Source organism: Physella acuta, unplaced genomic scaffold (assembly GCF_028476545.2).
Source record: "Physella acuta isolate Inbredline_101_S28 unplaced genomic scaffold, ASM2847654v3 ptg000512l, whole genome shotgun sequence".
In the NCBI taxonomy this organism is placed as follows: Eukaryota; Metazoa; Mollusca; class Gastropoda; family Physidae; genus Physella; species Physella acuta.
Genome location: NW_026732031.1, coordinates 1 through 25676, shown reverse-complemented (window position 1 = coordinate 25676; position 25676 = coordinate 1). Strand labels below are relative to the sequence as shown.

The window sequence follows — 25676 nt, the reverse complement described above, 5'->3', positions numbered from 1 at the left end:
ATAATGCAAATGAGTTAAGTGTGAGAGAGGGGGGGTGGGGGTTGTCATACCTGAAAATTTAAGTTATAAAAAAAGTTCAGGAATTTCTTCGAAGGAAGGGGGGGGGGGGGGGGGTACCTTGTCTATCTCGCTCTGGAAACAGGACTAACGCGCCCCCCCCCCCCCACCCAAATCCCTTTCACCCGAACATAACTGAATTTATATAGAATATTTCAAGTCTTCCCCAACCCCCGCCCCCTTCCCCCCCCCCCCGGAGAATTATGTCAAGAAGAAATTTTGAGGAATTCTTCAAGCTCGCTGCATCATTCACACCAAACCAATCAACGTGAAGCTAGGCACTAACTAAACTGTAAGCAAAACGAATGTTTCATAGTTCTAGCACGGCGAGATGTCGGATATTTTCAGTTTATAGTAATAGTTTGTAGCCTTTTATAACTAAGGAACACCAAAAGATCTTAATAGGAAAAATAAAATATGACTTTTCTTTTCAGATTCAAAACGTCTCAAAATTCAATAGATTTGTATCTATTTATATGTATACGAGCTGACCCGCTGCGTATCATACGCCGCTATTTAGTTGTTTTTTTTTTTCTACTTTTCAGTAATTTATAATTTGTGAATTCGACAGTACCAATGCTGCCATTGAAAATATTTGCTTAAAAACACTAACCTCCCCCCCCCCCCCCCACGTGAAAGCAGCCTCCTCTTAGTTACCTCCTCTAAGTTTAAAATCGTTTCAAACTAAATTATCTGCCCCTAATTCCCGTCACCAAACCCGTCTCTATGATTGTAAAATGTAAACAGAGTGAACACCGCTCACCAGATCATGTGGGGGTGGGGTGGGGGGTGGTAGTGATAGTGATAGAGAGGAAGAGAGGGGACTGCAAAGGCGCGCTTGCAGCTTGTTTTCTAACTGATCCCAGAAGAGAATTATATATATAGATAGATAGCGTGTGAGTATGTACGCATGTGTGACAGTATATTATTTGCCCGTGTTTAAGCCGATTAACTTAATTAAAAGCCTTCGATTTTTTTGCTATTCCCATTAATTTACAGAAAGGATCGTGTATCGGTGTATAAGCGGCCAAAAGTAGGAAAAAGGTCTAAATTATAGAAGTAAGGTCTACCTTTAGTCTGTATGATCTACAAATGCGACCAGTGTTTCTTTCAGACTTTTTTCTCCCCGGAGGACGAGGGGGGGGGGGAATAAATTTTCCGGGGAGGGGGTCGAACACTGTTGAAATTATATATTCTATTTCATTATGTGGGGGGGGGGGGGCGGTAGACGTTCTCCGGGGGGTGGGGGGCGGCTTTAAAAAAAAGACAACACTATTAACCTAACGGGCCATTTAGCATATATATATATATATATATATGTCCGAAGAGCCTGGTACGTCGGACTCCCAAGGCCCCTACATGATAGCGAACCAGGAGATTTGTCCGCACTAGACGGGCGAATCTCCGTTGCTTGCTCTAAATAGCGTGGGGGAGGATAGGTGCAAGACTGCCGGGAACCAAGAAGGGTTTTGCTCTCGACCCTAACCAGATGTCTTGACTTTAAGCTGCGGCCTTCACGTGGCTTCGGATGTGTGCCACTAGTCGGACCAAGCTCATGACCCCCCTAGTGGGTGCGGGATGGCTAGTGGTAGCCAACAGCAGCTAGAGGTTTTTGATCTGGCCGAGTAGAACTGCTGTATGCGTTCGGCTCTTCCGAAGAGCCTGGTACGTCGGACTCCCAAGTCCCCCACATAATAGCGTGGGGGAGGAGAGGTGCAAGACGGCCGGGAACCAAAAGAGCCTGACGCCAGATCTTTCTTTTGACTTTAAGCGGCGGCCTTAACGGGGCTTCGGAATAATGCCACTGGTCCGACCAAACTCATGTCCCCCTAGTGGGTGCGGAATGGCCAGTGGCAGATAACAGCAGCTAGAGGGTTTTGATCTGGCGGAATGCCCCCCACGATCAAGCTGGGTACCAGGCGGTAGGACGACGTCCTGCGTCTGGTGGGTGGGGAAGGAAAGCCCGGTGAGAGCCCACGGAAGTAGCGACCGATGTGTGGGAAACTTGGTCTTATGGTAGGGTTTGCCACACTGAGGCCTGCCTGGTTAATGGAAGTGAACCTTCTGAGCCGGTTTCCGTATAAGGAAGGAAGTATATATATATATATATATATATATATATATATATATATATATATATATATATATATCGAGTGAGAGAGAGAGAGAGAGAGAGAACAATCGATCTTACTAAATCCTGCGTACGCCACTGACTATTAGAATCAACTAAGATGTGTGTTTTCCCATCACAACCTGAACATAAATTAAGATACAAGTGACTTAAAGATAAGCATTTGTGTAGATAACGCCATCTGCCCTTGTTTTTATTTCTTTTGGGTCTACAGATAAGAACGAAAGCCATTATCGTGGGTTACGTTTAAAAAGATTACGACCTTGATAAGATTTATTATAGAGCGCTGCGGTTTCAAAAAATCGCTCATTTTATTGGAAAGATTGCGCACTGTTCACATCGTTTTAACATGAAGCTACAAGTGTTTGTTTTGGTGAGTTAACTTTGTCAGCCGTACGCCTATTTTGAGTAGCTCTCTGTCTAGTATTTTTGTTTTTTCTATTTTCTTCATTACTTCAAAAACGTAGTTTACACACTTTTAGCTTACTTTTTTTTTATTTATATAAGGCAACATAAAGTTATCAGTTTTATTTATGTTTTCGCATTCTTTAATTCGTTTCGTTACAGGCTAGTTGTTTATGGTTTTGTTTATATTTTTTCCCCGCTTATTTTGATGTTTTGTACGCAGCATTTTATTTTTCGCTTATATTCATATTTTTTTTCAAAGAACAATGCTTGTTTTTCGTAAATGATTTTGAGACACTACACTTTTCAAGTTTTTTGAGGTAAGGTAATATATTATGAATAGTTTTATTTTAAAAACTATATATAATCTTAAAAATTATTGGGTGGATTAAACTTTAATCTTTGAACTTTAATCCGTGAACAATGTTGAGGAGCGGGGGATCGCAAGACTGTTAGCCCGAATTTTTCGAAATTCAGTTCCTGAGTTCGTGTCCGATAGAAATCTGTGCGCCCACCCACCTCTGGTACCTGACTTGAGTTCACCCAGCTCTGATGGGTACCTGGCATGAGTCCAGCCACTGCTGATGAGTACCTGACCTTGTTAATCCACCTCTGAAGGGTACCTTACTTGAGTTCACCCAGCTCTGATGAGTACCTGGCATGAGTCTTTACCCGCTGTGATGGGTAGCTTACTTGACGAGGCCAGTAAAACAGATGAACTCGATTTTTAACAACTAAACCAGTACGTTACATTGAGGATAGAAACTTAAACAATTTTAATCCGATTAAGATCATTTTGCAGAAAATAAATCAAGCATTTCAGTGAGTTACATAGGTAAGCTGGCATGTATAAGGTGTTGGTTTTTTTTTTTACTTCCGTGTATGAAAACATTATTGTAATTACACTTTTCGTTTTTATAAAAGCAATGAACAGAATATCAAAGCCGTCGATATTAATCGCATTAGGTTCAGTTGCTTAGACTAATGGGATTAGTTTATATTTGTTGATCTTGTGTGTGTTTTTTTTTCATTAATTATTTTTGTCAGCTTCGAAAAGCTGAACTAATACATTAATCAGAAACATAACGTAAATGATATTTTAGCCTTTACACATTCCCTGCAACGTGTAGATGCGAATACTTTCGAAATGGAAGTGTGGTTGATTTTTACATCATGCTTTTCTGTTTTTAGCGATTCACCCCTTACCTTAATCGATCGTTCATAAATGACGTCACACTCGTAGGGATTCGGTAATTTTTGACGATATGGGATGTGGTGGAGAAGACGGAGGGCTCAGATAGTGTGACGTCACATTTTCGCATTTTAAAAAAAGTATTGTTAGAGACTTAATTTAGACGTTATTTTCAGTTTTTAAAACTGTATTATTATTTTTATTAGAAATTGATCAACATAAATCAATGTTGACACAGATTTTTTAGAAAAAAAATCAACTGCAATTTTGAGGGTGGGTGTAAGCTGAAATGTGACGTCATTTTGGGGGGGGGGGGGTGTCAGGTTTTTTGTGATGATGTGTGACTAACGGGAGCGGGTAAAAATCATCAAAAAACTTGAAATAGCGTGACGTCATTTATGGATGACCCCTAACTCATTATGAGCTATCTGCGCAGCAAGATTTTTTTTCATTTTAGCTGAGTTCTAGGGTTGGGTTTCCCAGATGTTTCAACCAACACTTCAGCCATTTTGAGGTACATCGCGAAATATGCAAATTGCACTTTTAACTTTCTTGTACCTACACGTACTATCAATTGCTTTAATAAATAGAAAAAAAATTAATTTCATTGTTAACCTCTAACCTCAAAATTTAGAATAATTACATTGAAGTTAAAATTGAGAAGTGAGACCCTCACTTAAAATCTTACCTTTAAAATGGAAACCTTAAATTCACAAGGCTGGTTTACCATTTAAATGGTAAACATTTACTATGACAATCAATGTGCGAGGATGGCCTTGAACTTTGCAATTAATCAAAATGGTAAACACTGACTTCATTTTAAATTTCAATTTGAAACTTTGTTTGCGTTCATTTTGTGCGCAATGCTATTTTCTACTCTATTTAAATCTGACTTTTAAAATGGTGACCTTTTGACCCTAGGTTCTGCTGCCGTGTTCCATCAGCTGCCATCCCATCGACACGATGAGATTCCAGCCCATAGACCCGACTGACCCCTGTGGGGGTTGTCCAGCTGGTCAGCAATGTGTCAAGATCGTCATGACCTGTACGGAAGGATACCCCTGTGATCCCGTTCATTACTGCGAGATTTCAAAGACGATAATACACGAGATTATGAGAGAGTACTAGGTGGGCGTGGTTTAATAAGGAGAGTACAACGTGGGCGTGGTATAGTGTGTCACGTGAGCAAGGAGAATGTCACATTTTAAATAAACGTCACGTACACTATGGAGGTGTTGTAGGCCTATTATGTCTCGCACTAAATGAGGATTTTGACATAAATATACTGTAGTTTTTTAGCAAACTGTAGGAGTTCATTATACACGAGTTTCTTTCAGACATCTCTTCTGGAGGGTGGGGGGGGGGGTGGAGCGGACGGTCATTGCCCCCACCCCAAAGCTACACGTCCCCCCCCCCCCCTCATTCCCAAACGAAATAGAAATAACATAATTATAATTTATAAAGAAAATATAGACTTAAACCAACGTCGCTCCCCGCCCCGAAAGTTTCAAGCGCCCTCTCCGCGGATGTCTGAAAGAAATGCTTTCAATGTCGCCAAAGTATATACAGTAGCGTGTAGCAATAAAATTGTGTAAATATATTGAGTTTGATGTATTGTAGAGCTCATCTATCTTGTAGTTAGATAATTTCACCAACAATACGAACGACGCAAAGATTCCTGGGTCGCCAAACAAAGAACAAATCTGTTTTAGACGTTTACCTTGAAAGATGCAATAAATCGTGTTGATGTTTGATTTTACTCGTTTTGAAATCTCGATTAAAAAACGTCTTAAGTTCAAATGTGCTTTGTCCTTTTGTTTAACGTAACATTGACTGGCACCGTTTGGTTGTACTGTTGATGCCAAGTGCCATCTAGTACCAGTGTTTCTTCCAGGCATCTCTTCGGGCGGGATGAACCCCCCACCCGCCCCCTCCACCCCCTAGAAGAAAATCTACCGCCCGCACCCCCGAACGAAATTTATATAGAAAACAGATACTTTTACCAGTGTCCGCGCCTCCCCCCCCCCTCCTAAAATTTCTGGAAGAGGGACTGTCTGGTACTGATATAGTGGTATCGTGTAGCCCTGTCAAATTGTTAGTTTTAGAGATAGACCTGGGGATGGGGTGTGGGGGAGGGTGGTAGAAGACTGGAACATTTCAGGGTATAGAAACTGACAGCGTTATTCTCTCATATTCATATGCAAACAGAGTTTCTTCTAGGCATCTCTTCGGGGGGGGCAAAGCCCCCAACCCCCGAAATTTTTTTTACCGCCCACCCCCCCCCCCCCAGAAAGAAATGAAATTCATATAATTTATATAGAAAATATATTCTTTTAAGTGTCCGCCGCCCCCCCCACCCCGAATAAAGTCTAGCGCCCCCCCCCCCCCGAAAATTTCAAGTGCCCCCCCCCCCCCGAAGAAAAAAGTCTGGAAGAAACACTTTATGCAAATAAAACAGAAACAGGTACACCTGCAATAATGACCGCCAGGTCCATATTAATAATTTCTATTAATATTACAGTACACGCTGTGGCGTCGCTAAGTCGGGTGTCACGCGGTGCTGCACCTTACGGTGTAACACCCCTCCTTTTCTTCTTCTGTAAATTTTATAATTTGTGTCATCCCTCCCCCCTTCGGTAAAAAGCTTTAAAGCGTTTATAGTCCGTTTTTAATACAGCTGTGCGTAGGATTGTTTGCATTTTTACGTTATGGTGTGCCCACCCCCAAACCACCTTCCCCCCCCCCCCCCCCCCCCCCCCCCCCCCGCTATCGTCATTAGGTACTTACAATATTTGTTAAACTCCATTCATTGAACAGGCAAAACATATTTATTCTATATATCTTGCAATTTTTTGTCTTGGTGTCACCCCCCCCCCCAATGGTGACACCCGGTGCGGTCCGCACCCTCCGCCCCCGCCTAGAGACGCATGTGACTGCACGAATAAATACTGCTTAAAATAAAATCGCAATGCTTGAAATTAATAATCTTTATTCCGTTTGCGGCCAAGAAGTCACTTGGGGCAGATGAAGTAGATTTCATCTGTTACAATGCTGACCTCGGTATACTGGGTGCGAGGGAGGATAATTTGTTCCGCGCTATATCCAACCGCCTCTGTTTCCCTAACGTGAGTCAGGTACCCATCAGAACTGGGTCCACTCAGGGACATCCTACAGACTAGATCCCGAATTCCGAACTCGAGACTTTAGGGTTAGCAGACGTAGGCACTACCTTTTGACCACGCCGTCCCATGACTATTCTTTAAATTTTGTTAACTTTTCTCATACACAAAAGATTGTATTTTTTTTAAATATTTGACATGTGCATTCTAAAATAAAATTCTCTACTGTTGCAGCTCTCTCTCCTGGCCTTAGCTACCAATGGCCTACCAGTTCAGCGAACTACTTTCGTATTTCCCACCACAAACGCCCCCCACCACGGCACACAGTAACGACCCCACAACCTGTGTGGAGGCTGCCCTGACGGCAAGTTCTGCATGACCATCCACCCCACCTGCATTTCTGGGTTCCCGTGTCAAGCTGAGCACTTCTGCATGTGGGAGCTCTGAGTGAACATGTGATTACACAGTAAAATTGTACACGATTATAGCTTGTGTTGCTCTTATAAAACTGTAAATCTTTTGTGATACATGTAATGATGCTAATATGTAACAGAGCAGAAAAACTTTCTTCCATGCCAGAAGACACGATACTTAGCAGTTCTTCAACCATTTTAAATAGGTAAAAATAATTATTAAAAGGAGCAGGTAAAGTAAAATAAGTAAAATCTGAACAATACTTTATAATGGTATCCTCTAAATATAGATCACAGATCAGGATAAACAATGGAATGTTGTAGTTGAGCTTATATTGTAAACTCATGTGTTGATAGACTACACATGCATTGAGGATACCTATATAAAAGTTTCAACATGGCAGTGACAGCTATATACCAGGTAAATGTCTGACCTAGCACTAATAAGCCATGTAGCAATGTCATGACAATTAGGTGACCTGAGTATAACTAATGAATGAAAACTCTCCCACCCACACACACTCAGCATCTCAGTCTAACTAGAAATAAAAGTACAAAACAAGAAGCACAACATTGGAACACAAGTCTAACTTTTAATCATCATTTGATCAGTTCAAGATAAAAAAATAACATTTCCAAGCAAACAAATTTAGCTGCAAAGTCATTGGTGCAATCGAGAAGGACAAAGCTATTTGAAGTAAAAGCTGTCAAATACATTTAATTGACCAAAGCTCACGCTTTCATTAGATAAAACACACACATGTATTTATATACAAACATAATAAGATTATTGTTAATTAGAAGGGAAACTATATATGAACAAACAGAAGTAAAATTAACTTGTAAAACCAAGAAAGTTTAAATCTAAAAACAAAACACTTAAGTAATTTAAGAACAGGTTAAAAATTTTAAAAAGCATACAATGTGTCCAACTCACTATAAGTTAAAACTTGATCATCAAAAGCTATACAAGATGGTTATATTTGTCTTTAGCTACCATTATGCAAATTAACAGCTGCCTCTCTCTGCCCTATAACAACCAGAACTTATTTTGAGTGCATTGAAATATAACAGCCATAGGTAAAAATAAATGAAACAGTTAAAGAAATGTAGTGGAAATGAATAACATTTCAGCTATTATACATGTCAATTCTTAGCTATCCAATATGAATCATGTGTAAGCTACAACCATAATCCACTATGGGCTATGCTCTGTTGCAATTTTAGCCCAAAGTATTAGTATTACTTTTGTAAAAAATTTGTGTTGGAATCGTTCAAAAGCTTTAGTGTAATTTTTAAAAGTCATGACATTTCAATAAAAAAAATTAAGTCATACACTATATATATTTTAAACAGACCTCACAGTAAGGTGGCCATAAAGACTCTGATTTTTTTAACAATCTCATTTTTTACTATCTAAAAATAAATACTTTATGAACTGTAATGATCTTCAAGCTATTAAAAATAAGGTGGATGGTTACATATATATACAAAATTTTAAAAGACTGTTATTTTTTTAATTAAAGGAAGTCAAAGACAAAGAAAGAAAAATGTTGCAACAGCCTAATTTAAGAGGGTAATGGTAATGAAACATCATTCATTAAGTTAAACAGGAGGAGCTTAATTGTAAATGTAACATATGTATTAAATTGCAGTAATTGTATTTTGATAACAGTGAAATACCCAGTAGCTAAATATGTATAAAAAGACAAGCCAAGGGGCAACAACTCATATATTTAGGTTACTTTTCTAAAAATTGTAAAATCAAGCAGTTAACAAAGCTTAAAAAAAAGGAATACAATTGTGAGGTCATCTGAATTATGAATACAAATTCTTGTGTGAAATAGCAAAAAAAAGGCTAACTCTGTAACATGTTTAATCCAATGGTTAACGGCTTAGGCTCTGACTACATTTATGAGCCTCTAAAAATATCCTTATCAGACAATGTGAACTATGTGTTCTCTCTCTTACACAATGTAAACTTCTATGTAGATGAAGAGCATATTTGATAGTAACTCACTTATTCATTAAAATACAATGTGGTTTCTAAAAATTAATTAGATAAAATTACAAAATAGTGTGACTTTTTTGATGGGATAAGTTAAAATCAACATTCAAAAATCTGCCATTTTACTAAAAATGAGACAGACAAACACTTTGAGTTTTTTTTTTTTACTGAGATACCCTAACAATCATAATAAACCTGACCATAACAGTTGAATCTATCTTCTCTTATTGATTAGAAAACTAACTACAAATAGATTTAATGCATTTTTTGATGGTTGTTGGAGGTGGCCAGCTTTACCTTTTCTATTGTACTAATCATGATAAAATCTGAAACTTGTTGGCAGTTGGCTATGTGGTGGCAGGCATCTACAACCAACAGCAGTGGGATGATGATCCACAGGGAGTTGAGGAAAATGAAGTAAAAGTAGAAATACAAAGGTACGTCAGTTGGACTATGAATGAATCCTTCTTTGAACTCTGTCGCGAAATACAGGACGTCCCCATACAGTTGAAACAAGGAGAGGAGTAGCTGCCAAGCGTAGCGGTAGTTGCTTCCTGTCATAAAAGCTACAAATGCAATAAAGGCCAAGGGACCGTCAACTACAGCAGTGATCGTTTCCATGCATACAACAAATGTGTCTGAGCTGAAAATAAAAAAACATTGAATTTGGAGTTTAAAAAAATAAAAGCTTTATTTATTGATAGAATCAAACAAACATCAAAAATATATTGCAACAAACAGTCCACTACTAAATAGATTAAATAACAAGTTCATATAATAACTGTTTTATCACATTAGTCTTATCCTAGTAGGTAGTAAATGATTGTATGACAAGGTCAGCCAACATCTAAAATTCAAATTTAAAAAAAAAAAATGAAGGTATTTCTGTAGCTAAACACAACACTGAAAAGACTCACTAAAACACAGAGATATGGTTCCTATAACACTGGCAATCAGAGTTTCTTCCAGAAAGTCTACCCCCCCCCCCCCCCCCACGAAATGGAATTTATATAGTAAATATACAGTTTTAATAGTGTGGGTTTTGTCCCACCCTCCCCCGTCCCTGAGAAAATAGCCAAGCGCCCAGTGGATTAAATTAACAGGTTTTTCATCTAACCCCCTTGATCCAACCCCCTACACTTTGTCCAAAAGCCCTCTAACAAGTGTCTCTTCAATTTGAATGAATTTGTATTGCCCTTGACATAAACCTCATGGGAGCTACCATTTTCCTTTATTCAGGATAACAACTTGAGCAATTAACAACAGAATGCCATAAGTATTCCATCTCAGGCATAAACACTACTGCTATTGTTTAATAAATGGTTTTAGATTTCAACTTATTTTATGTTCTAGATAAAATTGAAAATACGAGATCCCGCGGTTAGTACTGAGACCTACCTCAGATATCTACTGTCAGAACGACTGTATTCTTTCCCTGAGGAGAAATAAAACAAGTTGCTCTTCACATAATGTTTAACAAATTGATTCATAAACACGTAAAAACTAACAGTAAAAAAAAAAGCTAGATCAAATTTTACACCAAGCACAAAGCCCACTGCCTATTTAAATATTTCTCGCGTTGAATTGATTGAGCCTAGTAAGTCATTTTGGATCAGTATTTCTCTTTTTACTGAAATGGTATTGGTATTAAAAATACATTTATATAGCATCTGAATATAAATATCAGCTGGGGTCAAAGAAACAGATGAACCCTACTTAATTAGCCCCATGGTTCAAAAGGAATCTTTACTTAATATTGAGATAAGCTTACAATTAACAATACTAAATAACAACATAACCCTGAAGAGCCAATAGACAGACACTGATAAGTAAAGTATTATCAATTAGATATTAGGGCCTGTTTTGCCACAACAAAAATTAGGCCAAACTTAATTGACCAGGCACATATATATAACAGTGGGTGGATGGGATGATAATCTTATTAATTTTTCATTCTGCAATAGTATTGTACTGGGGTGATGGTCAAGGGATGAGCTTGTTAAAAAGCTAAAACACATTAAGTTTATACTGTTTATTAATTGTTTTTCAAATTTGAAGTTTTTATACTGTTCAAGGTTTTCTTTACCACAAAAACTGTAGGCCTAATTAAGAATATCGTCCTTTCATAACCAGGTAACTATTCTGTGGGGGAAGGGATGTGATGGTTTCTAGATATTTAGACCTAAATATCAGTGAGATAGTCTTAGGCCATATGCGGAAACAATCTTTGGCCCAGCTATATCTGGGGTTTTTTTTAATTTTTGCTCCATCTGTAGGATAGTCTTCACTTAATCTTAATTAGGCCTACAGTTTTATTGCGAGACTAAAAAGAAATGGAAGAGTTTAGGGAAGTCTCCACCAACACCTAATGGCTGGCTCAAATTGCATGTTGATTCAACATTGGTTAGATATAAAAATTATATAACTGAACAATCTCCAATTCTTTTATAAAAAATAAGTTCAGTGGTTTGTCGATATATGGAGGTATGGTACATAATTCTATTTTTTGCTTGTTTATGTTTGCACTTGTCACAAGGTAGCGAAACAAACAATGCGCATTTCAGTCAATTTTTGTCAACCGTAATATATAGACTTCTGAGGAGGCCTAATGCTAGGCTATAATATTAGTATAAACGTGTTGCATTATACTAACTCTACGTTGACTGCAACAAGCACTACCATCTTTAGGCTGATTCTTTATTATTTTGAAATATTTAAACTGAACAAAAAAAAATTTTCTTTGTTCCTAATTAAAATGGGTCTGTAACTCACTAAATGTAGGCCTAATAAATAATAGCTATGTTTTTAAGCCTATAGTTTAAGGACCAATAACAGCATACCAACTCCCACCCCACTTCTGAGTTTGCCTACTCAATCCATTTGGAGGATGAAGTTGAGTTCATTTGTTTCTTGATGTCGGCACATGAAGTTATGGTGTGGTCAGCACTATGCACAGTCGTCTTTACTTTCTCTGATTTAAGTCAGGTAGGGGCCTACCCATCGAATATAGATCTAGATCAATCAGAGCTTGGTGAACTTGGTGGACTCAGGGCCATCCTCCTACAGTCACAAGCAGCCAAATAAGGTGAAACCAGAAGAGAATAAATTTAAGGCCGATGCTAGCCGGAAAAAGATATGCCTGTGCAATGGAGAGAAACTACGACTTTCCATCGCGGTGATGTTTTCGATGGTACTGCGCATACGTGTGTTTACAACCGCAGAACCCTAACGCCAACCCTAACCTATACCTAACCCAAATTCTAGTCCTTATCCTAGCCATAGGTCAGTTCGCATGCGCAGAGCTATCTTTTGCCGACTAAGTGGAGACAGTGGGGAGAAAAATCTTCCGAGTAGTCACTTCGTAAATTTAATTAGGCCTATGCTAAAAAATATTTTAACAAGGTGTCATCTCTAAACTTAAGTCTAAAGTAATGATGCTCTTGTAGATTGTAGATCTAGAATCTTGTCTAGATTTATTAAAGTTAGAGGCTAACTAAAGTAGCAAGTATTAAGTAAGTAGGCCCTAAAGGCCTAAGTTAAGTAGGACTAGATCTAGAAATTAAGATCTAGAATCTAGCCTTATAATTATAATCGAGATCTAGATCTAGTCTGATCTAGCTAGACTTAGATTCCAGAATAATTCTAGATTCTGGATTAGATCTCTAGATCTAGAGCAGGGGTTTCCAACCTTTTTTTACTCTAGAGCACATTCTAAAATATCGGTAGGTTGGCAGGCACCACCTATTTTAAATCGACAAACTCCTTCCGGAGCGACCCTTCCCGTCACCCGGGGACAAAAAAATTTGCACCCCCCCCCCCCCCCTCGAACTTTCGATTTCCATCCCCTTCAACCTTTCAATAATGTTTATGAAAAAAATTCTGTCTCTGTCGAATAGTGAGAGGCGGGCACATATGAATCGTTCGGCGGGCGCCGTGGCGTTGGGAACCCCTGATTTAGCGATGATCTAGAGTATGTAGAGCAAGGTGGAAGAGGTTAGAATAGCAGGTGGAACTGATTAACTACACTCTTGGGAGCCTGCAATAGTTACCTGTCCCCTTAGACTTTAGACCTTGTAGAGGGGATGGAAGCAGGCAGGTGTTGTTACTGAAATAGCAAGATAAGTGAGGCGTAGCGACCCTTCCCGTCACCCGGGGACAAAACTTTCAATTTGCACCCCCCCCCTCAAACTTTCGATTTGCACCAAACCCCCCTCAACCTTTCGATTTTCACCCCCCTCCCTTCAAACTTTCTATAATGTTTATGAAAAAAAATTCTGTCTCTGTCGAATAGTGAGAGGCGGGCACATACGAATCGTTTGGCGGCGCCATGGCGCCCGCGGGCACGGGGTTGGGAACCCCTGATCTAGAGTCTAGACAGTCTAGTCTAGAGGATTCTATTTCTAGTCTAGATCTAGATGTTGAATGATAGAAAATTATAGTTACATGCTTCTCCTAGAATAGTAGAGTGTCCAGCAAGTGTTTTATGGTATATTGCGAAGTACCCTTCAAGTCCAGTGTGAATAAATCCACAAAGCATAAACCAACAGAGCGTTAACCGGCGCTTGAGGCAAAAAGGTTCCGTCCGAAAACCGGTGATGTACCATGAAACAACGAGAATTACTGCTGCTACACCTGATAAAGTAGCTAAAATTTCGATGGTGTCTTTGCTGTTTTTAACATAGTGATCCAATTTTAACTCCTTGGGCAAATAAGGATGTTCAACTTTTAAACTTTCAGAAGACATGTTGAAACCAGTGTAGCCTTTCTGCACTTTAAAATTATCCACTCGTCTTAGTGCAGTTGTAATATGCTGACGAAGAACATGCGATAGCCTACTGGCCTACAGCCTACTGTTATGGCCAGATAACACTACAGTCAAATAAATGATTGCAGATTTTTGTGTGTCGTATACTAAAATTGAGAATTGCAACATTAGAATTATTATTTCTAAAATATATAATTAAACAAGACATAATGTTTTATTATTTAAAAAAAATAATTCTTTAATTAAGACGCGTTATCTAAATTTCAAATTTATGACAAGCAGGCAAGTGAATTTCAAACAAGCGACGCTCTTTCTTTAGAAAAGTTTTATTGGGCTAGTTTAGAGAATACCATTCACTTATAGATCTAAAAATCCCATCTAGACTCTAGATCTAGATCTAGAATCTAGATCTAGAGTTCTAGATCTAGATTAGCAGATCGAGGGGATCATCGTCCGTAAATGACGTTTTTTAACCCATCCATCCCCCACAACAACAAATGCTACTTATGGGCCTAGTGTAGATAAAATTTAAAAGGGGATCGTGAACATAGGTCTATAAAATTCAGTATAGAACATTAATTAGACAGACTCAGTTTCTTCCAGGCATCTCTTCGGGGGGGGGGGGGGGGGGGGGGGGGGGGGGGGTACACCCCCCCCCTGAAAATTTTTTACCGCCCCCCCCCCCGAACGAAATGAAATTTATATAATTTATATAGAAAATATAATATATACTTTTAACATTGTCCGCCCCCCCCCCAAGAAAGTCTTATCCCCCCCCCCCCACCCCGAAATTTTCAAGTGCCCCCCCCCCCGGAGAAAAAAAGTCTGGAAGAAACACTGGACAAACCCCATATGTGTCATCTTTAAATGGGCATACAGTCACAAAAATGCCAGACCTCGCGATAAAAGAACTGAGTTCAGCATATCCCCCCCCCCCCCCACTTAAAAATAGCAATTTCTGTTGTTGCTTATTTTTAAACAGCGATTTCAAAAAAAATACTGAGCTCGATAAGCATTGAGGGTATCAATCAATACAGTTTACAAAAATAGTCTGACTTTAAAAACTCAAAGCGTCAAAATTCAGCTTCTAACATTACCTATTTAAAATGTAAAAGGGTATTGTCACTCTTTCTAAAACTCACAACCACAGTTGTTAAAAGTCAGACCCGTCCATTCGTCGAGTTTCTTTCTGGCATCTCTTTTGGGAGAGAGGGCCACTGCCCTCGAAGAACGCCCACCGCCCCACCCCTTCTCAGAACGAAATAGAAAAAAACATTTTATATAGAAAATATACTTTAACAGTGTGCCCCCCCCCCCCCACCGAAGTTTCAGGTGACAGAGCAAAATGGCTGAAAGAAAAAATGTACCTCATGTCTAGGATAACGAAGACCGCTAACTGCCCTAACCCATACAAAATGAATAGAATAATAATAAATTATAGGTAAGGTATATGCAGAGCCGGCGTTAGGAATACGCGGGGCCTAGGGCCAACCATCCGCGCGGGGCCTTTCCATTATATATATATATATATATATATATATATATATATATATATATATATATATATATATATATATATATATATATATATATGTATGTATGTGTGTGTGTGTGTGTGTGTGTATAAAGGCCTATATAATGTGATGTGCACAAAATAACACAAATGTTTTGGAGTTTATAAGCTAATGTCAAACTTTCCACTATAATAACAGATTTTCATCTCTTCCATGTATTAACCCAATGTTCGTAGTTTTTTTTCCTTTGCCAAGATATTAAATCACTTTTGACAGTTATGTAATTCATACCAAATCACTTAAGAAAATTTAATCACGTGCCGAATAATTAGGAAAATAAAGTTTACAATACAGCGAACTCGGCCTGATGTATCAAAACAGTTTAGACTTCAAAATTTGTTTAGAATTCATACAATATTTTAAAACCAAAAACATTATTGTCTTAATTATTGAACGGGTGAATCCTTAAGGTGACACAACATAACAACAGTTTTAACTTTCTTCCAAAAAATAATAATAAATCACTCTGTTTAATGCCGCCTGATATAAATCCTAAGGCGCCCCCCCCCCCCTGGTCGTCCTCCTCCCACCCCTCTGCACGCAACTGAATGTTAATTTTGTTATACCGGCCTACATATAGAGTTTCTTCCAGGCATCTCTTCGGGGGGAGGGGGGCAATGAAATTTATATAATTTATATAGAAAATATATACTTTTAACAGTGTCCGCCCCCCCCCCCCGAAGAAAATCTACCCCCCCCTCAAAATTTCAAGTGCCCTCCCCCCCCCCCCCCGAAGAAAATCTACCGCCCCCCCCCCAAATTTTCAAGTGACCCCCCCCCCCACCCCACCCCCTCCCCCCCCCCTCCCCCCCCCCTTTCCCCCCCCCCCCCCCCCCGGAGAAAAAAGTCTGGAAGAAACACTGTACATATACGACATTATACGACATCTACAACAAGAAAGTCAGGACTAGAGTTCATCAGGGCACTAACTGTCTACTACAGACATCCCGTCTGCTCACTAAAAGGACGTCTTCATGGGTCCGCATACAATAGGGTATCTCTTTACGTTGTGGGCTGATTCTCGACCGCCATCTCCAGTCAGCTCAGGTCAAATGCCAGGCGACCGTACCCTACACAAAGGGGAGGTGTGACACTATTTTTGTATCGAATTACGGCCTGTCCCAGTTCAGGTGGGACTCACCAACATCAACCGCGGCCTCAGTTATAACAATCAACAACGTCGGCATTCGACCATTTAGTTTTTCCCAATTGAATTCAGCAACAATTTTTTAAAGTTTACGAACTAATTCAGATAACAATGACATTGCTGAAGCGCGGGACCCCTTCAAGCGCGGGGCCTATGGCGACCGCCCCGTTTGCCACCCCCTAACGCCGGCTCTGGGTATATGCCAATCTATGGCATTGTACTCTTTTAAAAAAGAGAAACTTTTAATTCATGAAAAAAGACTTGGTCCTTTCCGTTTCCTGTTTATAATGTTTACTTTTTTAGAAAAAAAGATTTAGTGCAAGTTTATTAGAAAAATAATAAGATTATTAATAAAATTGATAATTATTGTATGTAAATTTAAAAATCCTTCAATATGTCCTATAATGCTGATATCTTGGATATTTGTTCAGTTCTGCTTTCAAATGTACTTTACCAAAAGCAGTAACTGTAAGTACTAAGTAGTACTCAAGTAGTAAGTACTAAGTACTTATTTTTAAAATAATTTTATTACTTAACTAAGTAATAATAATATTATTATTAATTATTTAATAGTTAATAGAAAGTAGTGACTGGTGGTGGGTGGGTGACTGGACTAGCTTTACCGCTGCTTTACCCCTTTACTTTTTAGTTTAGTCAAACTAGCTTTACCTTTACATTTTTTTGTTGCATCTGATCAAAACATCGCTAGTCTTTATTTATTACTGAAAAGTTTTAATACAATTGTTAAAAAACAGGTAGATCTACAAAATTCTACATGAATGAATTGAAAGTTTGAATACTTTGAAACATTTTTGGGTAATCTATCGTTTTGGGTACGTAAAATCGCCCGCGGCTATTAATGTACGAAAACGTTACCTCATTGTCAAGGCTTAATAGAGGTGTATGAGTGTATTGTGATATGTTTGTGTCAAATATTATAGATAAATGATTAATAAACCTAAATCAATGGCTAAATATATCAATATACTGAATATAGGCTAGAAATTAACTTTAAACAGCACTGTCTGCGAGTAGATTTGCTATATAAACAGCAGCCATTTGTAAATAAGCGTGGCTTCCCCCTGAATCTCTTATAAAAATAAAACTTAAACAAGATGGCTGCTATAGTAAATGAGCATGGTTGCATCTGTTGGAAACATTGCTAGTCTTCATTTATTACTGAAAAGTTTTAATTCAATTGTTTAAAAACAGGTACATAAATGAAACAAGGAAACAAAATAGTAATTTAAAAAACATAAATCCTCCTCAAAATGTGAAATAATTATTAAAATTTAAGGAGTCACCTGTTTTTCACATTACTATTACAAGTCACAGGCGATTTTACTTACCCAAAACGATAGATTACCCATTTTTGTAACTTTCAAAATTATTAAATCCTCCTAAAAATGTGAAATAATTATTAAAATTTAATGATTTAATGAGTCACCTTTTTTTCACATTACTAGATCTAGTCTTGGCCGATTTTACGTACCTAAAATGATAGATTACCACTAAGTGATTTCTAGGGCAGAGAGTAGCTACTTTTATGAGAACTTTAGTACTTTTGTGGTTAATTAATAATTTAGATCTATCCTTTTTAGGTACCTAAAATTAGCTTGAGGCTAGTAGTAATGTGGAAAAAGGTGACTCATTATTTAAAAACAAAATCCAAGATGACCGCCATCACCATGGCAAAGGCAGGAAATTTTCTGCCATTTTTTTTAAATTATAGCATTTGGATTAGAAAAAAGTATTTTGGTTATTTTGGTTTTCATCTCTCACCTTACAAATCCTGTTTCAAACCTATCACCTAATTCTATGTTTAGCCCTAAGTCTACCACAACCTATCCTTCCCTCACTCTAAGGTTTAGATGCTGAATTGATGGATAACATGTTTTTTTTTAGGTCAGTTAATGAATAGGAGCAATGGTATATTTGTTGAGAGGGTAGTGTTGAAACGTAGTCTTCAAGCTGTAAAGTGTGTGTTTGAAGTAAGTAAAAAAATATGAAAAAATTTTAAATTAAAATTTCTATCAAGGATACTGTTTTGATTTGTATTGTATCATAATCATTTGGGTTCTTGTGTGTCTGTGTTTGTGTGCAAAGAAAGGGCTGAGGGCATCAGGGTCAGATGTGGGTGGACATCAAATTTGGGAGAAGCAAGTGATACTATCTATACTATATATATATATATATATATATATATATATATATATATATATATATATATATATATATATATATATATATATATATATATATATATATATATATGTATATATATATGTATATATATATGTATATATGTATATATGTATATATGTATATATATATATGTATATATATATGTATATATATATATGTATATATATATATGTATATATATATATGTATATATATATATATATATATGTATATATGTATATATATGTATATATATGTATATATATGTATATATATGTATATGTATATATATATATATATATATATATATATATATATATATATATATATATATATATATATATATATATATATATATATATATATATATATGTATATATGTATATATATGTATATATGTATATATATGTATATGTATATATATATGTATATATATATATATGTCTTGGGAGATCTGGGTGGTTCTGTGAACAAACCAGCACCCCAAAAGTTATGATCCAATAAATATAGTGCCTGCTTTATGTACATCCAAACACCTTAGTTTTAGAAAACCAGGTCATGCATCTAAAAATACATGATTGGTAACACATTTATGAAATCCTCTAAAAAATATTAAGTCAGCCTTTCTTCTGATATATATATATATATATATATATATATATATATATATATATATATATATATATATATATATATATATATATATATATATATATATATATATATATATATATATATATATATATATATATATATATATATACATACATACATACATACATATTCCCCCTATATATTACAGTTATTTAAGTGGTACTGTATTTCAGGAACCCTGTGCTCAGTTTACTTGGAATTGGGTTAAAATTTGCCCCCTCATGAATGGCACATTTATGGAGACACTGGAAAGCACAGATACAATTGTTTACTTGCCATCTAAAAAATTATGCCAGTTCAGTAGTCGAGTAGTATTCCTGTACAATCCATTGCATGCTAGCTGCTGTCTCAACTGTTCTCTGGCAGCATCTTCTGTAATTTCCACCAAGACTTCATGTTTAACCATGGCAACTATTGCAGGTGGGTATTTTTATTTAGGAATAGTTGAGTATAGATTATGCCTCACTTTCAGGTCATTTTTTTTTAAAAAGAATTTAATTGTAGTTTTGAAGTATTATAGGCTTAGTTTTTTTTTTTTTTTATATGCTGACATTTACCATATCAATTTCCTGTTTGTAATTGATTTTATTTTTTAGCGCAATTTCCATTCTGGAGAATTGCGTTTATTAACCCGTCATTTCTGGATGGATGAATGGATGGATGGATGGATGAATGAATGTATGAATGTGTGTCCGCAGCTTTAAGTCGTATCTCCTCCTCAACGAAGCAATATCGAGGACTAGTTCCAAAAGCAATTATGTTAAGCAAGTTACGAGGATGAGCATGGGCCATAAAAATTCCGGGTTTCTTTCATGGATTTCCCGGAAAAGCCAAAAAACCTCGAAAAAATGCAGACAACTTAGCGACTTGAAACATGTACCAATCGATTCCTGCCATAATTTAGAACAATATTGCCGAAGAAAGTTTTCAAAAATATCCTTTCGTTTGGTCACAACAATTTTTTTGAATTAATTAAAATTTTGACCGAATTAGTAGGCATTTTTTCCAACCACACCACACGCGTCATCACATTCAATAGCTGCGCCATCACGTTCAATGGCTGCGTCATCACGTTCAGTAGCTAGGCGCGCAATGGTTTTTAGTCATGTAACTTTATTGTAAATAAAACATGTATTTTAACCAATGGTCTTACTAACCCTGCTCTTGATTTATGCTAGGACAGAGCTATTTTTAGATAACATAAGGAAATTGCGCTTAAATGTCACTAGACTTTTTAATTAACTTGTTTAAATAAAATATTTAAATTTTTATGATACCTTATTTGCCAAATGAGGGTCAAGGAGACAGCCTGTTCCTTCACCCTGAAAAACTAGTCAGAGATTTTGGTGTAATATCCAGGTGTGTGGTCAACTTTCTCAACAAGAAGAGCCAGTGTGATGGAACCAAGTATCTTCATGATATGTCCAAATCTTCTTCTTCTTTAATATGTGAACAATGGAGGACATACAATAACTCCAACATTGTATGAGTATTGCCTGTCCCTTAAGTACATCAGCTCTGTGGAGAGAGGGTGCCGGATACACGGGCAACATCTGACTCTTCGCAACTTAGGGCCCTGGCTTTGTGCTTGGATTTCCTATGCACAGTCACCCAATGGTCAATTAGACTATGGAGCCTTATATAGTAATGTTCGTATTTTTATGGGATTTTCAGACTATGGAGTATTGAGCCATATTTGAGTATTGAGGTATTTGTTTTTTTTTTTTGTTGTTTTTTTTCAGCCACAGTAGGGAAAGAGTGTCAGTCATTTGGGTCCACACACTTCGGAGCTGCATCAGCGTCCATTTTCTTCCTTGCATCTTGTTTTGTCTGCTTTGTCCATTATTATTACTGCAGGCCAGGTAACATATTAAAGCAAATTCTTGACCTTTTTTAAAAAAAAAATTTAGTAGAGAATAAAATATATTGTCAAATAATTTAATATTTAAATCAACCTTTTAAATAAAAATGTTTTTAAAGGTAGTAATAGATATTGTAAAGAAAATCATAAGGTATGGACCTTCGACATGATTCAAAGCATATCAGATACAATCATGCAGTGCATATTCGAAGGTAGAAAAGACTAGGGAGACTGAGTTAAAAAACTTTATTGAGTAAATCAAGGAATGGACTGGGCTGCCTGTTTCAGACCAACTAAAACCAGGGAAAGATAGAAAAAAATAATTGAAAAGTGAAAAATAGAGAACTATCGTGCACCAATGACACTTTCAAGATCACTTGATAATTGATTGCTTGATTAATAGTTTTATGTATTAAGGACCTTAAACCATTCACTTATTTGACTTACTTAACGTATTCCTATGTAGTCTGAGGAGCAAAGTGCTGCTACACCTCTCCACTGGCTCTATTTTCGGTTGTTATCTTTAGTTGAGCCCACATAAATCCAGCAGCCCTTGCTTTTCCTTTTCCAGGATTGCTCTATTTGGCATATATTTCTTTTCCACTGAAGTTCCAGTCCAACTTTTGCTTTGCAATCTCAACCTCTTCCATTCTCAGGGATTTAAATATCCCTGTCAATCGGCTGTTGCTTTGTGGTTAGCCACTGGTCACTTATTTCACATTCTTTTGTGGCACCTGCGGGAGGAAAGGGCTGTAGCCACACATCTCCATCAGACTTGGTTTTGAGCGGCTCTATATATTTGGGCCCAAGTCAGCCGTTACATCATCTTCTACCGCCCTCCTCCAGGATTTCCTTGGCAGGCCATATGACTTCATGGTTACTTTGTCTGTCCATCTTTTTGACATCTATTGGTAAATGGCTGTATTCTGTCAGTATTTGACTTGGTAACTCTTCAGGTCTCTAAGTCATAAAACAATACCGCCTTACCATTTGTGTTGAAGATTCTTAATCTTGCTTTGGATAGTTAATTTTAACTATAAAAAATTTAAAGGTTTCACCCATCTATTAGATTTAATAACCAATAAAAAAAATATAAAAAGTGTAGGCCTATTCATTCTTGGACACAAAACAATGTAGTAATAAGAAGACTTAAAACGCTTAGTAGTGTTGATACATCTCTTTCACTGGTGAACGTGTTTTAACTTTGGTAAAATTTCAGTTTTTTATGTTAAATGGTCCATTTTATTAGAAAATTTTAAAGCATGTTATTTATAAGTACGATTTTAAAATAAAATGATTTTTTATCAATTTAGTTTTATCTATGACAGTTTAAATTAACCCATGTAGTATTTCTATCATTGTTTATCTATTGTCAAACTATTAAATTTTACTGTTGCCTTGGTGAAACAGTTATCATTGAGGATGTGCAAGTGACCATGAGTGAGGAATCTGTAAAAGAACTAAGACAGCTTATATTTGGTATGCATCACTGTCATTTTTACTCTCTCTTATATTTAGAGCATAGCAAGACATCTTGTTAATAATTTTTATTTTTAGTTGCACTACTATATTCAAATTGTTAAATATGGACAGTGTTTAAATTTTGTATTTGAAAGAGCTAGTTCTTGAAAAATTAATAACAGTTTCAACAATATATAGATAGAGAGATATATAAAGATATAAATATATAGATAGATATATTTAAAGTACCACTTTGAACCTGAATGTCCATGGGGTAGGTTAAGGAGAGTTTGCCTGTTTTATATATATATATATATATATATATATATATATATATATATATATATATATATATATATATATATATATATATATATATATATATATATATATATATATATATATATATATATATATTATATATATATGGAGCGGCATGGCATAGTGGTAGAGAACTGGACTGCTAACCTGAAAGTCTCAAGTTCGAATCCATGTTCAAGTCAGTAGAGCGCGCTTGAATCCACCCAGCTCTGTTGAGGTACCTAACTCACGTTAGGAAAAAGCAAAGGCGGCTGGTCATATTACTTATCACACTATCCCATTCATACGCCAAGATCTCTGAAACAGATGAACTCTACTTTATCTGCCCCATGTGTTTTGGGCACAAATGGAAATCGATGATGATGATATTTAAATATAACATATGTGTGTATTCCTCACTTCTGAATCTGTTGCACCTTGCATTTTTACCTTGATTTATTCTGAACGTTGTCGTTATCGCAGGGAACCCGGGAGGACACCACAGAAGGATCTCCCTTGTTAACACAAACTCTGTAGAGCTGGTGGCAGTGGAGCTTCCGCCACAGGACAAAACTCAGAGCGTCATTTAAATTTATTTACCAAATCCAACTACAGGGACGACCACAATTTGTTATGCAGACGGGAAAGTTGATTGTTAAGTTTAGTGATCAGAAACTGGAAGTTATTTTTTTTTGTTCTGAAACGGATGAAACGTTACAAATATTCCAGGCCGTAAATAAAACACATTTGTTATCTTATTTATACATTGTAAATAAATGCATTATTTTATTCATACACTATCTAATATTCTATTTATGTTTTTGTTGTTTTTTAAACCTAAATATACTTACATGGTTGGCTTTCATTCAAGGAAGTAAAAGTTGGCTGGGCACCTTCTATGTTGTTGTTGTGTCATGATCGCAGAATTAATTTAGATTTGTGTGAAAAAAGTAAATACTACTGTAATTTTTTAGCCCTAATGATCAAGAAAGAAGATGAAGTAGGGTTTATATGTTTCTATGAAGTCATCAGGTGATTTTGTTGTTCAGTCTGTTGACTGTACTTAGCATGTCCAGTTTGGGTACTCATTATAAAAGGATGCAGTTGTAGATGGTTTATTGCAGCAACAGTACCCAAATTGTAACTGACCTTCCTTGGCACCAACCCTATCTTTCCCTTATATATATATATATATATATATATATATATATATATATATATATATATATATATATATATATATATATATATATATATATGCCTGGGCCTATACATCTATATTTATTTATACATACATACAGACAGACAGATAAATAGATCAATAGCGAGTTGTCATTGATACAAAAAGGCCATGTTAATTACAAAAATACTTTATGCAAAAAAAAGCTTTCAAATGTTCTCAGATGCAACTTTTTAAAACATTTCACAAATAAATTAAGACAACTTTATAGCTTTACAATAACATAACTACGATTGTGCTGTAAGGACATTTTATTTATAACAAGTTATGTCAAGAATCAGAGGCTGTACAATATAGTCTTCTTGTATCCAGTGTAGGTACTAGTTAAATATAACTTCAGAAATATACATTCTGTTTGCCAAATTTAACTTCAATATTATGTGATTAATAGTAAAATTTAACATATTAACAATATTTATTCCTTAATTGTAAATGTCATCTTTAGGCCCCTATACATAGGTAAAATGTTTCTCCGTGTATTGTTTTTATTAACCAAAGTTTTACGTGACTTCGAGGTAGAGCGGAGGTTTGCAGCTCAGGCAGTCATTAATTTCAATGTGTTCAATCAACCGTGACGCGTTGATGTTCTCGGTGATCTTGTCCGCGTCAGTGGTGACGCTGTTGTTGTTGACGTCATCGACGAGAACGATGGTGCTGTCGCCATCCACCCCGGAAGTCAGGTTTTCACCCGGAACACAACGAGTCGTCGCGTTGCTATGGCAACTGTCGTCATGGGAAACGGACGATGTGGTTATATTCAGCGCATTGTTCAGATGGACGGCGGGGTTTAAGTCAAGAGACGACGACGTCTTGTTCACGGTTATGCTTGTGACGTCATTGACGCCCCGCGCTGGGCCGAGGTGAAAGGTCGAACCCACGCTGACGTCCCCGGAAGTGTCGGTGTCGATGTGGAAGGTGAAGCAGGAGGTGCGCGCAGAAGGGTGCGCCGGCTCCGGCTGCTGACCGCTCGACCCGTGGGGGGACGGGCTGTTGGGCTGTGACGCGTCGCCGCTCTCCTCCTGGATGGTCTCCAGGCTGATGCTCAGCATGGACAGGCTACCACGTGACTTCCTTGACCGGTATCTAGGAATAGATGGAACAGTTGTTTGGGGCTTTTGTTAAGGCAATATCAAAAGTTGTTTTTTTTAAATCCGATAAAGTTTAG

General features: G+C 36.9%; 3 protein-coding genes and 1 long non-coding RNA gene across 7 annotated transcripts; 2 read left to right on the top strand and 2 right to left on the bottom strand.

The window, feature by feature from the left end:
- Positions 1–2368: 2368 nt before the first annotated feature.
- On the top strand, positions 2369–7389 carry LOC131944898 (uncharacterized). Its single transcript, XR_009387088.1, has 2 exons — positions 2369–2561; positions 7139–7389. It is a non-coding gene; the product is annotated as an uncharacterized LOC131944898 (long non-coding RNA).
- Positions 7390–7885: 496 nt separating this feature from the next.
- Positions 7886–14236, bottom strand: LOC131944895 (3-beta-hydroxysteroid-Delta(8),Delta(7)-isomerase). Its single transcript, XM_059305771.1, has 3 exons — positions 13769–14236; positions 10724–10760; positions 7886–9968 (listed from the first exon to the last, which is right to left on the bottom strand). Exons 1-3 carry the CDS (start codon positions 14067–14069, stop codon positions 9581–9583), a joined length of 726 nt encoding a protein of 241 aa, XP_059161754.1. The 5' UTR covers positions 14070–14236; the 3' UTR covers positions 7886–9580.
- Positions 14237–14462: 226 nt separating this feature from the next.
- LOC131944896 (uncharacterized) lies at positions 14463–24060 on the top strand. 4 transcript variants are annotated; one of them, XM_059305774.1, is made up of 8 exons: positions 14463–14545; positions 15417–15531; positions 17243–17279; positions 18717–18802; positions 19823–20069; positions 21392–21511; positions 22921–22989; positions 23755–24060. In XM_059305774.1, exons 3-8 carry the CDS (start codon positions 17255–17257, stop codon positions 23859–23861), a joined length of 654 nt encoding a protein of 217 aa, XP_059161757.1. In that variant the 5' UTR covers positions 14463–14545; positions 15417–15531; positions 17243–17254; the 3' UTR covers positions 23862–24060. The 4 variants fall into 4 exon arrangements, with proteins under 4 accessions (XP_059161757.1, XP_059161756.1, XP_059161755.1 ...); XM_059305773.1 differs by having other exon boundaries at positions 14463–14641; XM_059305772.1 differs by lacking the exons at positions 14463–14545; positions 15417–15531 and having other exon boundaries at positions 17100–17279.
- A 686-nt stretch (positions 24061–24746) lies between these two features.
- Positions 24747–25596, bottom strand: LOC131944897 (uncharacterized; the record flags this gene model as incomplete). The annotated part of the gene is given in 1 exon segment (XM_059305777.1): positions 24747–25596. A coding segment is annotated over 1 exon segment (585 nt), but the record flags the coding sequence as incomplete, so codon positions are not given.
- Positions 25597–25676: the final 80 nt, after the last annotated feature.

What these genes read in the sequence shown, in the direction of transcription:
- LOC131944896 (XM_059305772.1), top strand. Translation starts at nt 17,216, where the DNA reads ATGCTGATATCTTGGATATTTGTTCAGTTCTGCTTTCAAATGTACTTT. An exon ending in CTTTACCAAAAGCAGTAACT is followed by an intron (nt 17,280 to 18,716) that starts GTAAGTACTAAG and finishes GTTTTTTTTTAG; the next exon opens with GTCAGTTAATGAATAGGAGC. An exon ending in AACCATGGCAACTATTGCAG is followed by an intron (nt 20,070 to 21,391) that starts GTGGGTATTTTT and finishes GTTTTTTTTCAG; the next exon opens with CCACAGTAGGGAAAGAGTGT.
- LOC131944895 (XM_059305771.1), bottom strand. Translation starts at nt 14,069, where the DNA reads ATGTCTTCTGAAAGTTTAAAAGTTGAACATCCTTATTTGCCCAAGGAG. An exon ending in TACTATTCTAGGAGAAGCAT is followed by an intron (nt 10,761 to 13,768) that starts GTAACTATAATT and finishes ATTTCTCCTCAG; the next exon opens with GGAAAGAATACAGTCGTTCT. An exon ending in TCTGACAGTAGATATCTGAG is followed by an intron (nt 9,969 to 10,723) that starts GTAGGTCTCAGT and finishes TTTTATTTTCAG; the next exon opens with CTCAGACACATTTGTTGTAT.